Source organism: Mandrillus leucophaeus, unplaced genomic scaffold, assembly GCF_000951045.1.
Source record: "Mandrillus leucophaeus isolate KB7577 unplaced genomic scaffold, Mleu.le_1.0 Scaffold595, whole genome shotgun sequence".
NCBI lineage: Eukaryota > Metazoa > Chordata > Mammalia > Primates > Cercopithecidae > Mandrillus > Mandrillus leucophaeus.
The window spans coordinates 1175143-1190725 of NW_012106419.1; the positions used below are offsets into that span (position 1 = coordinate 1175143).

General features: G+C 42.3%; 1 protein-coding gene across 1 annotated transcript in view; it reads right to left on the minus strand.

Moving 5' to 3' along the window:
* Nucleotides 1-15583, minus strand: part of XYLB (xylulokinase homolog (H. influenzae)) — a 70566-nt gene that overhangs the window by 8890 nt on the left and 46093 nt on the right. The window contains exons 16-18 of the mRNA XM_011999492.1: nt 6477-6535; nt 4367-4454; nt 502-596 (exon numbers count right to left, since the gene is read on the minus strand). Coding sequence (XP_011854882.1) covers nt 502-596; nt 4367-4454; nt 6477-6535 — 242 coding nt within the window. The remainder of the gene's footprint in view (nt 1-501; nt 597-4366; nt 4455-6476; nt 6536-15583) is intronic.

Consider the following 15583-nt stretch of genomic DNA (forward strand, 5'->3'; position numbering starts at 1 on the left):
GATTCCAAGAGCAACTCCTCCCACTCCCATAAACCTCATATATCTTAGTTGACATCTCAGACTCTGCTTTCTGAGGAACCCAACCTGCAACAAGTGAGGTCTGCCTTCACAGGGGTTTCCTGGCCTGGGTGACTGCACAGCTATCTTGGGTCTAGACCTGAGATTTGAGTGCTAGAAATCCAGCATGTCTTGAGTTTCAGTGACGGATCCTTTCAGTAGCTTCTATGGCCCAGTGACATGGAAGGGCCCACCGTGAGGCATACGAAGCAATAAAAATATGCCCAGCAATCCATCTGACCCTGGCTGTAAAATCAGCAGCATCTGTGACTTGCAGCAGACAACCTGGCTCTTTTGCTCCATTTTCTTGATAATTTCAATAAAGCAGAATTTCTCCTTTAGTTGAGCACATCAAGTTCAATGTAGGTGACCTGTTGGTGGGGGAAAAACCCTAGCGAGCTTTCATAATGCAAATGTTATAAACAAATTCTGACGGTCTCTCACCTGAGAAGCTCCCAGGCTTGGGGTAGCAGCTAGTCTGGGATTTGGAGCTAACTTCACAACCTCTGAAAAGGGCACATCTCTTCCACCTGCAAGACCTAGAAGGGAAAACTCACTTCACGTTAGTGCATGTTGCAAATGAAAACTAACCATAAACACCATGAAGGATCTCACTGGGGTGGCAAACTCTTCTAAAACTGGATTATAGTGACGGTTGCACAATTCAGTACATTTATGAAAAATCAATGAATTGGACACTTAAAATGGATGATTTTTATGTCATATAGATTGTACCTCAATAAAATTACAACACAAAACAAAAAAAAGCCAAGCGCAGGCTTGTCTGCAGCAGGACCTAGCTTGTCTTGCTCTTTGTGGTTGTGCCTTTCATGGAATGGGCCAGGTAACCTCAACATATGATGCGGAAGGCTCTGCCTGCCCCTCCTCTCTCCCCTCATTCACCACATTCTGGACAGCCTGGTCTCCTCTCCACTCATGCTGCCTCAGAGCCTTTTCACTGTGCGGAATGTTCTTTCCACTCTTCACACGCCCGTTCCCTTCTCCTCAGCTAAGATGCACCTAGGACCATCACTTGTTCAGGAGGCCCTCCTTAGCCCTCAGCACCATCTGCTTTTCCTCAGAGCACTTTTCCCAACTTGTGCCATATGTTTCAGTGAGTATTGGCTTAAGATCCCTCTTTGGCTGAGGTGTCTCTCTGGGTCACCACTATAACCATGGTGCCTAGCACATCATCTGGCATACAGAAGGGACTCAATAATTACTCACCAAGCAAATGAGTAGCAGGGGGAAGGTTGCCATTGGTGGGCAAGAAACAATGAGCAATTTCTAGGCAAGGTAAGTAGTAGCGTCAGATAGACAGAGAAACACACCACCACCAGGAGTGAGGAAGGGCCCTCTGAAGACGTGAGGAGCAGTTTTCCTAACCAAATGCTAGAAAATTCCAGCTCAGAGCAGAATGGATGTGGGACTGGGATGGTGGTGGGGTGGACAGCAAGAGAAGACTCTAGTCCCATCTCCACTCATACTCGCAGACGCTACACAAGACAGTCATCCCCAGGCCCAGCTGGGGAGAAGAGATCTCTAAATGAAGCGGTTAGTAACCCTCTGGGTGGGGACCAGTGAGCTAAGATTTGGCTCAGGCTTTGGTTTTGGAGGGCAGAGCAGGGCAGTGGCCCAGGTACCCTTTGGCAAGCACAGAAAGGGAAAAAGAACAAAACAAAACACAGTGCAGGATAGCAGTGAAGTCCCTAAAGGGCAACTCCTTTCCCACTTCCACAAAATAATTATGAAGTGGACCCCATACTTCTATTCAGCCACCCTGAAGGCCAGAAGATTACGGAAGAGTATCTTCAAAGTTCTCAGGAAAAGTATTTTGAACATAGAGTCTTTTACCCAGGCAATCTTTGGAAGGATGAAACAAAGGCCTTGCTGGACATGTCAGGCCTCAAAACCATCACCTATTGAATTCTCTCTTACAATATTTATTTAGGTTGTATATTCCAACAAAACTACCACACAGCTTGGATGTGGTAATCGTGGCACTAGGATTCATGCCTGTAATCCTAGCACTTTGGGAGGTTGAGGTGGGTGGATCACTTGAGCCTAGGAGTTCGGGTTCAGCCTGGGCAACATGGCCAAACCCTATCTCTACAAAAATTAGCCAGGTGTGGTGGTGTGTGCCTGTAGTCCCAGCTACCTGGGAGGCTGAGGTGGGGGTGGGAAGATCACGTGAGCCTAGGAGGTGGAGGCTGCAGTGAGCCATGACTACACCACTGCACTCCAGGCTGGAAAACAGAGACCATGTCTCAAACAAAACAAAACAAAACCTCAGCATAGAAATAAAGGAGAAAGAAGAAGCTTTTTGTTTGTTTGTTTCTTTTTTTTTTTTTGAGACGGAGTCTTGCTCTGTCGCCAGGCCGGAGTGCAGTGGCGTGATCTTGGCTCACTGCAACAGCTCACTACAGCCTCCCCGTCCTGGGTTCAAGCTATTCCCTTGCCTCAGCCTCCCGAGTAGCTGGGACTACAGGCATGTGCCACCATGCCCAGCTAATTTTTGTGTGTGTGTGTATTTTAGTAGAGATGGGGTTTCACCCTGTTGGCCAGGATGATCTCGATCTCCTGACCTAATAATCTGCCCATCTTGGCCTCCCAAAGTGCTGGGATTATAGGTGTGAGCCACTGCGCCTGACTGAAATGTCAGGAAGTTTAAAAAAAAAGAAAAAGTAAGAAACAGAGAAAGGAAGGAAGGAAGGAAGGAAGGAAGGAAGGAAGGAAGGAAGGAAGGAAGGAAGGAAAGAAGGAGGGAAGGAAGGAAGGAACAAACGAACGAACGAATGAACAAAAAAAGGCAGGCAGACTCATGGGTAAGTGTGAATAAAAGCCAATATGATGTTAAATGTACTTAATATAAGAATCTGGAAATAAATTCCCAAGTGATCTTGATATAGGATGTGGCATGAGGCGGGGTGAGGTAGATGGGGTGGGGAGAGAATAAAAGGGTAAGAGGTTAATTATTTTTTTTTTTTTTGAGATGGAGTCTCGCTTTGTCACCCAGGCTGGAGTGCAATGGTGCAGTCTCGGCTCACTGCAACCTCTGCCTCCCAGGTTCAAGCAATTCTCCTGCCTCAGCCTCCTGAGTAGCTGGGACTACAGTCGTGTGCCACTACGCCCAGCTAATTTTTGTATTTTTAGTAGAGACGTGGTTTCACCATACTAGCCAGGCTGGTCTCAAACTCCTGACCTTGTGATCCACCTGCCTCGGTCTCCCAAAGTGCTGGGATTACAGGCATGAGCCACCACACCCCGCCAAGGTTAATTAAGAGAAGGATATGTTGCCTGATTAATTCTCAACGTTGATAGAAAAATATAAGCTTAGGCCGGGTGTGGTGGCTCACACCTGTAATCCCAGTACTTTGGGAGGCCAAGGGCGGATCACAAAGTCAGGAGATTGAGACCATCCTGGCTAACACGGTGAAACCTCTCCTCTATTAAATATACAAAAAATCAGCTGGGCGTGGTGGCGGGCGCCTGTAGTCCCAGCTACTCGGGAGGCTGAGGCAGGAGAATGGTGTGAACCCAGGAGATGGAGCTTGGAGTGAGCGGAGATTAAGCCACTGCACTCCAGCCTGGGTAACAGAGCAAGACTCTGTCTCAAAAAAAAAAAAAAAAAGAAAAAGAAAAGAAAAGAAAAATATAAGCTGAAATAAGTATGTTAAAAAGTTAAGAACATGAAAAGAATAGAACCACTTGGGCTGCTACAGGAGCTCCCTGAACAGGCAGGAGGCAGGGCAAATTGATCCAACTTGAAGGACGAATGCCCTTGCGGGTATGTGCTGCTCCCGCCAGAACTCGCCTAGATCAGGGAGCTTCCCTTAATGCCCAGAGTTTCAGCGAGGCCTCCATCAGGGCAACAGGGCTCCATGGCGCTGTCCAGGGTCCTGGACTGCTTGGGCCTGAAGTCTTCCCCTTTGTTTCAACTTTTGTTCTTGCTGAAAAGACGGCTCTGGACTTTGTCCACCTCTCCTGCTCTCTAGCTGTCCAGACCCATGCCCACGTGCCCTCAACCATGCCCTGTGTTCTTTTCCCGTGTCCCTGTGCTGACCTTAACTCTGACCAGACTTCATTCAGTTAGGACCCAGCCTTTTTTCCCCAATTTAAGCAAAGAATAAAGGAAAAGAGAGTGTGGGTTGGTTCTCACCTGCTGGGTGCTAGAAAAATGAAGCTGAAGTCCCCAAGACTCCAATGTCCCCAAAGACTGGGAACACCTCACTCTCCCATTTCCACCCTCCTCAGCCCACCCCATGTCCTGGCCACTTCCGGAGACAGCTGTCTCCCTCCATCGACCTACCATGAAAAGCTCGGTATGCAGAACCCACACAGGCTGAGTTGGCAGTGTCTATAACATACACCGGGGCACCAAACACATCTGCAAGCACCTGAAAAGGACACAGAGGTTCTACTGTGGTGAGCCACTCCTCAGAGGGAACACAGATGTTGTGGGATGCACTTTCCAAGCTCTCTCCCTCATATGTCTTCTGACGCCTTCCATTCCACTTCGACTGCCTTAAGAGGAGTCATGCTACCCTGACTTGGTCATGCTACCCTGGTGATAATAGTCAGGATGACCTGGGGAAAGTCCCTAGTGGAGGGCCACAGCTCCCCAGGCTGTCCCTGTACTTTTTAGCCATTTCACCAAAGACAGCAGAAGATTTCGGAAGTATGCTTAGCAAATGGCACTGACCTAGGGCTGGAGACAGCTGGGTATTAGACTAATATTAACAAGCCCAAACAAACCCAAACTAACAAGGGCATGTTTCAAGGGGATAGTGGTGAAGTTTCCCATTTAGGTTCAAAAATAAATTGCACACATTTCAAATGGAGGACCTGTACTAAGAGGAGTTCACATGGAAAGAACTTGCGGGAGGTCTTAGTTGACCAGGGATATTGTAATAGATGCCACTGATGCCTACACAGATCCTCCTCACTGGACCATTGTGCATCCCGCCCCAGCTGCTGTGAGTACTGGCTACTAATGGCTTGCAGCACTACTTCCTCAAGAAAGCTGACCTTGGCTTAGCATAGGCCACCACTCACAGGAAATTTACTCACCCTCCCTAAGGTGTCCTGTTGGCCCTTTGTCGCAAGGTAAAACCAGTTCTGTGGTATAATTCATGTTCTAGAGTCCTGTCTCCCCACCAGGATGGAGGGGAAGTAGACTCCAGACAAGACCATATCCTCACTTATCCTTCTTCCTCTGCACTACTCTGAGTCCCACACTTCCTTCTTCCTGGGAGTACTCTCTCAACAAACTGCTTATAGAAGAATTCCCATTTCAGGCTTTGTTTCTAGAAAATCTTACCTAAGATAGGTAATCACAAGTGAACAGCTAATACAATTACTCTAACAGTTAAGGCAGCCCCAGGCTACACCCAAAAATGCACAGTGTCCCCATAACAGGATCTGACAGACCCACAGGTGACAGTCTGAGAGTCAGACATCTGCAGGTTGATTCTACTTTTGGTCATATGTTTCTGGCATAATGAAGGACCAGAAGGACAGTAACAGTCTGGCAACTGTGTTACAACAGGACTAGTTGGAGAATCGGCGATGGTTAAATTGGAAGGCAGAGGCCTTGAGGAAGACAAGAACACTGGCATTAGATGTGAGAAGGTTTGCCATGTGGAAGAATAGGCACTTTCCATGTGACTCTAGAGGACATGCTGGTGTCAGACAGCGGATTGTACACAGCCGTAGAATTCACCTGCATGTGAGACAGATCCCACTCACAGTGTGAGCTGTAAGGCAACAGAGCTGCTTCCTGGAGAGTATGAGCTAAGAACTCCCCATTCCTGCAGGAGTGGGAATGGAGACTGTACTTCCTGTTGAGTCTCTGGCTCTTAGAAGTAGTAGACATAAGAAAATGTGGCACATATACACCATGGAATACTACGCAGTCATAAAAAAGGATGAGTTCGTGTCCTTTGTAGGGACATGGATGCAGCTGGAAACCATCATTCTCAGCAAACTATCACAAGAACAGAAAAACAAACACCGCGTGTTCTCACTCATAGGTGGGAATTGAACAATGAGATCACTTGGACACAGGAAGGGGAACATCACACACTGGGGCCTGTTGTGGGGTAGGGGAGGGGGGAGGGATAGCATTAGGAGATATACCTAATGTAAATGACGAGTTAATGGGTGCAGCACACCAACGTGGCACATGTATACATATGTAACAAACCTGCACGTTGTGCACATGTACCCTAGAACATAAAATATAATATAAAAAAAAAAAGAAAAGAGAAAAGAAAAGCATGCATCAGAATGTATATTTACTCTTCAGTTTTCTTAGTGTACTGTGCATGTAGGCAAATAAAAATTTGGCACAAAAAAAAAAAAAAAGAAGTAACAGACATGGGAGAGGCCATGGTGTAAGTCCCACTACCAACACTTACCTGTAAGATGTCTCTATTGTGAGATGCTCCTCCTGTGGCCAAAATCTTTGTCTTGGACACTGCAAGGGAAAATAAAAAAAGTGAAATAGCTATGCCAGTTCTCCCAAGGCAGAAAGGGCTGTTTGTGCAGAGTTCTTCAGCTACAGAGGGTTCATGATGGGCCAATGCCTCCCGCTCATCACACAGGAATCTGGTAGAGATCCAAAGGTGGCTCTGTGCATGCAGGCCTGTCACATTCATTTGCTTGTGAGGTTGCTGCCCCACTCACCTTAACTGTCTTTAATAATTTTTTTTTGTTTTAAATATCTCAACAAAACAGGAGCAGAAGGTAACTTCTTTAAAGATAAAAGTCATATATCCACAACTTATAACAAATGTCATTCTTAACAGAGATTTAGAAGCACTTTCTTTCAGGATAGTGTACCAGCCAGATTCCAAAATGGCCTCCACATAATCCCTCCCTCCTGATATTCACACCTTCAAGTAGTCCCCTCTCACATTCAATAGGGCTGACATGTATACCCAACAGAACCTTGTGTAAATGATGGAGTGTGAAGTCCAAGACTAGATGATAAAAGACATTGAGGCTTCTATCTCGCTCTGACACAGATCACGCTCTCTTGGATCACTAACTTTGGGGGAAGCTAAGTGCCACATTCTGAAGACACTCAATCAGCCCTAGGGAGAGGTCTACATGGGAGTGGACTGAGGCCTCCTGCCAACAGTCATGCAAGTGAGCCAGCAGGGAGGCAGATCTTCCAGCCTCAGTCAAGCCTTCAGATGACTGCAGCCCCAGATGACATTGTGACTGCAACCTCAGGAGATATCCTCAATCAGAATCACCCAACTAGGCTGAAACCAAATTCTTGACCCAAAGAAATTGTATAAGAGAGTAAACATTTATTACTGTTTTAAGCTGCTAAATTTTGAGATAATTTGTTACATGGCAATAGATAACGAATACAACTACAAACAAAACAAAGATTCACAGTATCCAGTCCGCTGTTTAACACAGACCTACCAGTCAATGCCACAAGATAACAAAAGCAACTAAAATGTTTAAGTATTGAAAGAAAGGAAAAGAAAACTGTCATTTGCAGACAATAGTCCATCTACTTGGAAAAAATAAAGAATAAGCAAACTAATGAAACTAACAAGAGTTTAATAAGTTTGCCAGATACAAAATCAACTTCTAATAATCAATGGCATTTCTAATAATAATCAACTAGCAAATGTGATAGAAAATAAATTATCATTCACAACAGCAACCAGAAATGTAAGGTAGCCTTACATATAAGGGAATACCTTAACAAAGAATTCAAAAGTCTCTATGAAGAAAAAGTTGAAATTGTTGTTAAAGTACAAAAAAAAAACTAAATAAATTAAAAGATATTCCACGATCTTGAATGAATATGAATTAACATTATAAACATGTCAATCTTTTCCAATTAATGTATACATTCTATTCAACCTAAATAAAAATTCCAACTGGACTCTTTTAAGGAACTAGACCAATTTCTTATAAAATATTTATGGAAAAATGAAAACCTATAAACAGCTCAGACAATATTTTAAAAAGAAAAGCAAGGAGGGGATAATTGCTATACTACATATTAAAACATTATTATGGGCTGAAATGTGTCTACCCTAAATTTGTATGTGGAAGTCCTAAACTCCAGTATCTCAGAATGTGAGTGTATTTGAAGACAAAGATAAAGACAGACATTACCTCTTTAAAGAGGTAATTAAGATAAAAATGAAGTCATTAGGGGTGGGCCCTAATCCAGTAGGACTGATGTCCTTATGAGAAGAGAAAATGAAGACACAGGGACACACAGGAGGAGACACAGGAAGAAGATGGCCATCTACAAACTAAGGAAAGAGGCCTAAGAAGAAATCAACCCTGCTGACACCTTGATCGCAGACATTTAGCCTCCAGAATTGTGAGAAAATTAATTTCTGTTGCTGAAGCCACCCATTCTGTGGCACATTCTTATGGCAGCCCTAGCCAACTAATGCAAACATACTACAAAGCCACAATAATACAACAGGTTTTCTGCCTCAAGAACAAGACCCAATAAACCCATGAAGTAGAAACAGGAGTGTAGGTCGGGCGCCGGGGCTCACGCCTGTAATCCCAGCACTTTGGGAGGCCAAGGCAGGCAGATCGCTTGAGCCCAGGAGTTTGAGACCAGCCTGGGCAACATGGCAAGGCCCTGTCTCCACAAAAAATATTTTAAAATTAGCCAGGCATGGTAGCACGTGTCTGTAGTCCTAGCTACTCGGGGGGAGGAACACTTGAGCCCAAGAGGTGGAGGTTGTAGTGAGCTGAGACCACGCCACTACACTCCAGCCTGGGCGGCAAAGTGAGACCTTGTCTCCAAAAAAGGAAAAAAAAAATGAAAGGGAGTACAGAGAAAGACCCATGTATATACAGGAACTGGATAAATGATAAAGGGGGCACTACAAGTAATGGGATAAAACAGACCACTTAGTAGACAGTGTTTGGAAAACTGGACCAACATGTGGAAAAAATTAAATTGGATCCCAAGTTACACCATTCGCAACGACTCCAGATGGATCAAAGTCCTAAATGTGGAAGGTAAAATTGTAACATCAACAGGAGAAACATAAAACAGTACTTCTATGATACTGGAGTAGGGGGAAAATATCTTAAACAATACCTCAAAAGCATAAAATGTAAGATGAAAAATTGATGAATTTAATCAAAATTCTGTTAAATTGCTGACACTATAAATAAGCAACAGACAAATGAGAGATACCTGCAACAAAAAACTGTCAACAACCTAACATTCAAAGTATACAATAAACTCCTGCAAATCAGTAAGATAAAGATAGGAAATCAAATAGAAAAATGGGAAAGGATGTACATAGCCAATTCAGAGAAAGAAACCAGTTACAAAGAGCTGCTCAAAATCACTATTAATTGGCTGGGCATGGTGGCTCACGCCTGTAATCCCAGCACTTTGGGAGGCCGAGGCAGGTGGATCACCTGAGGTCAGGAATTTGAGATCAGCCTGGTCAACATGATGAAATCCTGTCTCTACTAAAAATACAAAATTAGCTGGGCGTGGTGGTGTGTGCCTGTAATCCCAGTTATTCGGGATGCTGAGACAGGAGAATCACTTGAACCCGGAGGTGGAGGTTGCAGTGAGCTGAGATCGTGCCATCGCACTCCAACCTGCCTAAAAAGAGTGAAACTCCATCTCAAAACAAAATGAAACAAAACAAAATCATCATTAGTTAAGAAAACACAAATTAAACTGACACTGAGATACCAGTTTGCACCCATCAGACTGGCAACAGATTTGAAGGTTGTTGCTGTGAAGTGTTGGTGGGGATATGGGAAAGAAGAACCCTCATAAACTGCTGCTGAGAGTACATGACCGACTTCATGACAGCAGGGCTCTCAAGCTCCTTCCCTCCACTCCCTCACACACAGCAGCAGACGCAGCAGCAGTATTTGTCCCCAAGCTAAAGTAAAGGATTGCTCATTAGTGAAAGTGGGCTACCAGCTGGGGAGGGTGCTGGGGGCACCGAGTGAAGAGGAACTTGAAATGACACTGAGCAGCAGGCATGGAGACAAACATGGAAAGTAGCTCCACTCATCACAGAAAAAGGCTGGATTCCTCTTCTAACCAGAATAAAATCCTGCTTATTTTGGGTTGGATAATTCTTTTTGTGAGGGATCATCCCATGTATTGTAGAATGTTTAGCAGAATCCCCAGAATGCTATGTCCTCACAAGGCTGAAAAGCAGAAAACGGTGAACTCACTCCTGAAAGCACCTTTATAGTGGCATTAATACCTAAGAGCCCTCATGACCTAAACACCTTCCACCAGGCCCATCTCCCAACACTGTCACCTTGGGGATTAAGTTTTCAACATGTGAATTTGGGGAGACACGGTCAGGCCATAGCAAATGGATAAATGGTTGTATAATCATGTGATGGAATATCAGAGTGCAATGAAAATTAATAGCTAATAGCTATCTATGTATGTTAACATGGATGAATTCATAAACATGACATTGAGCTAAAGCAGCAAGTCACAACACGTGTAGTATAATTCCATATATTATGAAGTTCAGAAAGGGCAAAAAACCACAATGTATTTAAAGGAATGCATACACAGCTGGCAAAACCATAAAGAATTCCAGGGAAATGATAATACAAAAATCTGGAAAGAAATGATCTCTGCAGGGATGAGGGGAAGATGAGGATATAGTGGAAGAGGAGCACAGCAAGATTCTAAGGTTCTAGCAATGTTCTATTTCTTTTTTTTTCTTTTTCATTTTTTCTTTTTTTTTTTTCTGAGACAAAGTCTTGCTCTGTCACTCAGGCTGGAGTGCAATGAGGTAATCTTGGCTTACTGCAACCTCCGCCTCCTGGGTTCAAGTGATTCTCCTGTTTCAGCCTCCCAAGTAGGTTATAAATGTCCGCCACCATGCCCGGCTAATTTTTGTGTTTTTAGTAAAGATGGGGTTTCACCATGTTGGCCAGGCTGGTCTCGAACTCCTGACCTCAAGTGATCCGTCTGCCTTGGCATCCCAAAGTGCTGGGATTACAGGTGTAAGCAACTGCGCCTGGCTGATGTTCTATTTCTTAACCCAAGTGCTGATCATCAGATGTTTATTAATATGTTTTATAATTAGCTGTAAGATACATATACTCTACCGTATACATGATATTTTTCACAATAAACTGAGCATAGTGGCTCATGCCTGTAATCCTAGCACTTCAGTAGGCCAAGGCAGGAGGAGGATTGCTTGAGCTCAGGAATTTGAGACCAACCTGGACAACAAAGTAAGACCCTGTCCCTACAAAAAATACAAAAATTAGCCAGGCACGGTGGTGTATGCCTGTGGTCCCAGCTACTCAGGAGGTTGAAGTGGGAGGATTGCTTGAGCCCAGGAAGTCAAGGCTGCAGTAAGCCGTGATTACACCATTGTACTCCAGCCTGGGTGTATTCTTGCCTGATAAAGCCAGACTTTGTCTCCAAAAAATATAATAGGCTGGGCACAGTGGCTCACGCCTGTAATCCTAGCACTTCGGGAGGCTGAGGCAGGAAGACCACCTGAGGTCAGGAGTTCCAGACCAGCCTGGCCAATATGGTGAAACCCCGTTTTTACTAAAAATACAAAAATTAGCCAGGTGTAGTGGTGGGTACCTGTAATCAGCTACTCAGGAGGCTGAGGCAGAAGAATCGCTTAAACCCAGGAGGCAGAGGTTGCAGTGAGCCAAGAATGCACCACTGCACTCCAGCCTGGGCCACAGAGCAAGCGAAACTCCATTTTAAAATAAATAAATAAAAATAAATAGCAAAATAATAATAATAATAACAAACCTTAATCTAACAAAATACATATAGATCCACTTTGCGCTAAGATGATAATGGTCAAGAAAGGACACACTTGTGCTGCAACAACGACAGAATGGAGTAAACAACAACAACCAGAGCATCATATTTTTGTTTGAAGTTATCAAAAAAGTATAAATTCAAGAAATCTAAATAAAATAAATTCCAGAATGAGATGAGCCCTTAAGTGCTGATTCATACCTGCAGCATGGAAAACATGAAGAGGTAAGACTCTATAGGCAGATAAACTTTGCTAGAAAAGAAAAGCAACTACATTTGGGCTGGTATGGAGGACTGAAATCTGGAAGAGTCTCCAATATAGAACTAGTCCTCCCCACCTACCAACTGTCTCCAATGAACTACTATGGAAGCAGTGATGTGGAAGTGGGGGAAGAGCTGGAAAACACAGAAAGAGCTCTGTAATCTCAGTGGTTAGGTACCAAAGACTTGATGGAGGGAGGGGCGTGATCCTGCTGATCCTGATCCCAAAACACTGCAACGACTGGTGAACTAAAACTAACTAGTACTGATCCAACCCCTGATTAAACAAAAAAGACCACCACCTCACCCTCACTTCCTGATAGAAGGGCAAGCTTTCTCTGCAGGTAAACATTAGCTATTTATTTAACAACTGCATGTGAATCTACAATTATCTCAAAAGTAAAAGGGTTAAAAATTAGCCACTTTAGTCAACACTGTACTTTTAAACACAACGTACAGCATTCAACCAAAATTAAATAGCATTTTAAGAAGCAGGAAATGGGAGTAAAATAGTAAATAGAAGCAGACTCTCAGAAGAATTAGTAGATAGGAGCTTTATAATAATTATAAATATGATATAAAGTCAGAGGAAAAGATGAACAAAATGGTTAAAATATGAAAAATTTCAGCAGACAAATAAGAAAATATAAAAGAATGAAATGGAAATTCTAGAAATAGAAAAAATATAATATCCAAAATGAGTTTGTTAGATGGACTTAATAGCAGACTGAATACAGCAGAAACATGAATAAAAAGAGGTGTGATAGAAATCGTCCCTCTGAAGGCCAGGCACAGTGGCTCATGCCTGTAATCCCAGCACTTTGAGAGGCCGAGGCAGGTGGATCACCTGAGGTCAGGAGTTTGAGACCAGCCTGCCTAACATGGTGAAACCCCATCTCTACTGAAAATACAAAAAATTAGCCAAATGTGGTGGTGCTTGCCTGTAGTTCCAGCAACTCAGGAGGCTGAGGCAGGAGAATTGCTTGAGCCCGGTAGGTGGAGGTTGCAGTGAGCCGAGATCATGCCACTGCACTCCAGCCTGGCAACAAAGCAAGACTCCGTCTCAAAAAAACAAAACATAACAAAACAAAACAAAAAATGAAATTGTCCAACTGAAGCAGGGAGAGAGAGAAAAAAAGAAAAAAAAGAACAGAGAGTCAAAGTCCTAAGGGACAACAGCAAATGTGTAACTGAAGTCCAGAGGAAAGGAAAGAGGAAATAGGGAAAAATAAATATTTGAAGAAATAATGGCTAAGAATTTTCCAAAATTGATGAAAGAGATTAACCCACAGATCCAACAAGCTCAATGAATCACAAAGAGGATACATACAAAATAATAATAATTTAAAAACCCTTACTTAGGTATATCATAATCAAACTGCTGAAAATCAAAGATTAATAGAAAAATTTTAAATCAGCCAGAGAAGAAAACCCCATTACATTCAGGGGAACAACACTAAGAATGACAGCTAATTTCTCATCTGAAACATTAGAAGGCTAGAAAACGATGGAACGACATTTTCAAAGTGGTGAAAGTAAAAAGTGCCAATCTAGAATTCCACAACAGAAAATATTATTTGACTATGAAGTGAAATAAATACATTTTCAGAAAAAGTAAAACTTAAGAGAATCCACTTCTTATAGATGTTCTACATTTCTTCCTGAAGCTCTGACTTTCCATCTGGTATGATTTTCCCTTTAGCCCAGAAAACTTCTTTAGCTGTTTTTGTAGTGCAAGCATGTTGGTAAAAAATTCAAGAGTATAATATTAGTGCAAACCAGACTTTTCAAGTTAAAGATTTCAATTTAAAAATCAATTAAAAAGTGTATAGCTTAAAAAGCCAACAGAGGAGATAAAATGGAATACTAAACATTGCTCAGTTAATCCAAAAATAAGACAGGAAAAGAATAAGAAAAAAGAACATATAGAACAAAAGAAAAGAAAAAGCAAAATTGATATGTAATCCATTTTGTACATGGATGGATTGAAAAAAATAAAAAAATAAAAAATAAATGGATGGATTGGATTAAATCCAATCATTTCAATAATTACATTAAATGTAAATGGACTCTTCCCTTTAAAAATATTTATTGCCTGCCTACCTTCCTACCTTTCTTTTTTTTCTTCCTTCCCTAAAAAGCCATTAGACAGGCAAACAGAAGTGGCTCAAGGGCCACATGTAAGTACATAACCAGAGTGGGGGCAGATCCAAGAGGCTGCTGGAGAGAGGCCACAGAGACAACACAGGTAAAGGTAAGCGGAGAAGCCAAAAAGGGGCCTGCATGTCAAGGAGGCAGCAATCTGGAGGGGTCAGAAGAATCAACTTTGTCACTGTTAGGATAAGATACAAATGTGGGAAGGAAGACAGCCAGAATGAACCCCATGGTGTTGGACTGGAAGTGGAGTGTATAGGGTTGAACTCATGTTTTTCAACACATGGAGAAGTAGATAGACAGATAAATAGAAAGGTAAATGTGTGTATAGATACAGACTTATATATATGATGCTGTTCCCAGCCCCTTTCAGTGGGCTGAGCTGGGAAATATTAGGATATATATATATTAGGATATATATGTATGTAGATTTATACATATACATATATACATATATATGTACACTATATATGCTGTATACACTATATATACTCTATACACTATATACTCCCCTTCCAGTCCAACACCATGGGGTTCATTCTGGCTTTCTTCCTTCCCATATTTATATCTTATCCTAACAGTGACAAAGTTGATTCTTCTGACCCCTCCAGAATATACATATACATCTATATATGTATATGTATATATCTACATACATATATATCCTAATATATATATATCCTACTATTTCCCAACTCAGTCCACTGAAAGTGGCTGGGAACAGCATCATCCCAGTAGCAATGAGCATCCAGAGACAGCACCCAAACATCTCTCCCCACTCAAAGGAGTCAGGGCTCCTTGGATAAATGGAAGATTACAGGGCTGATCCAAGGAAAAAACAAGACGAGCCTGAAACTTCTTTTATGCTAGAAGCTATGGAAATGCTCAAGGAATGATGGAAGATATACCAAAAGGACAAGGGGCCAGTTCACTCATTGGTGCATAAAAAGATGAAAATTACTATCTTTTTAGAAATGAAAGATACGTTACATAAATAAAGTTAACATATAGCCTTCTGAAATGCACAAATTAGAAGTTAATACAGAATGGGAATAAATGAGCTAAGATTTCAACTTAAAAATACAGAAAAAGAAAAAAATTCATAAAGTAGAAGGAAGGCATTTAAAAAGATAAAAGCAGAAATTAATAAAAGGGAGCACAAAACAAAATATTAACATTGCTTAATAAAATATATAAAATATACAAACCTTTAGCTAACATGCTCAAGGGAAAAAAAAATACACAAACAAGAATGAACTAGGGACAAGGGTACAGGACATAGAATGAGATGGTGAAAGTGGAAATTACAATCCC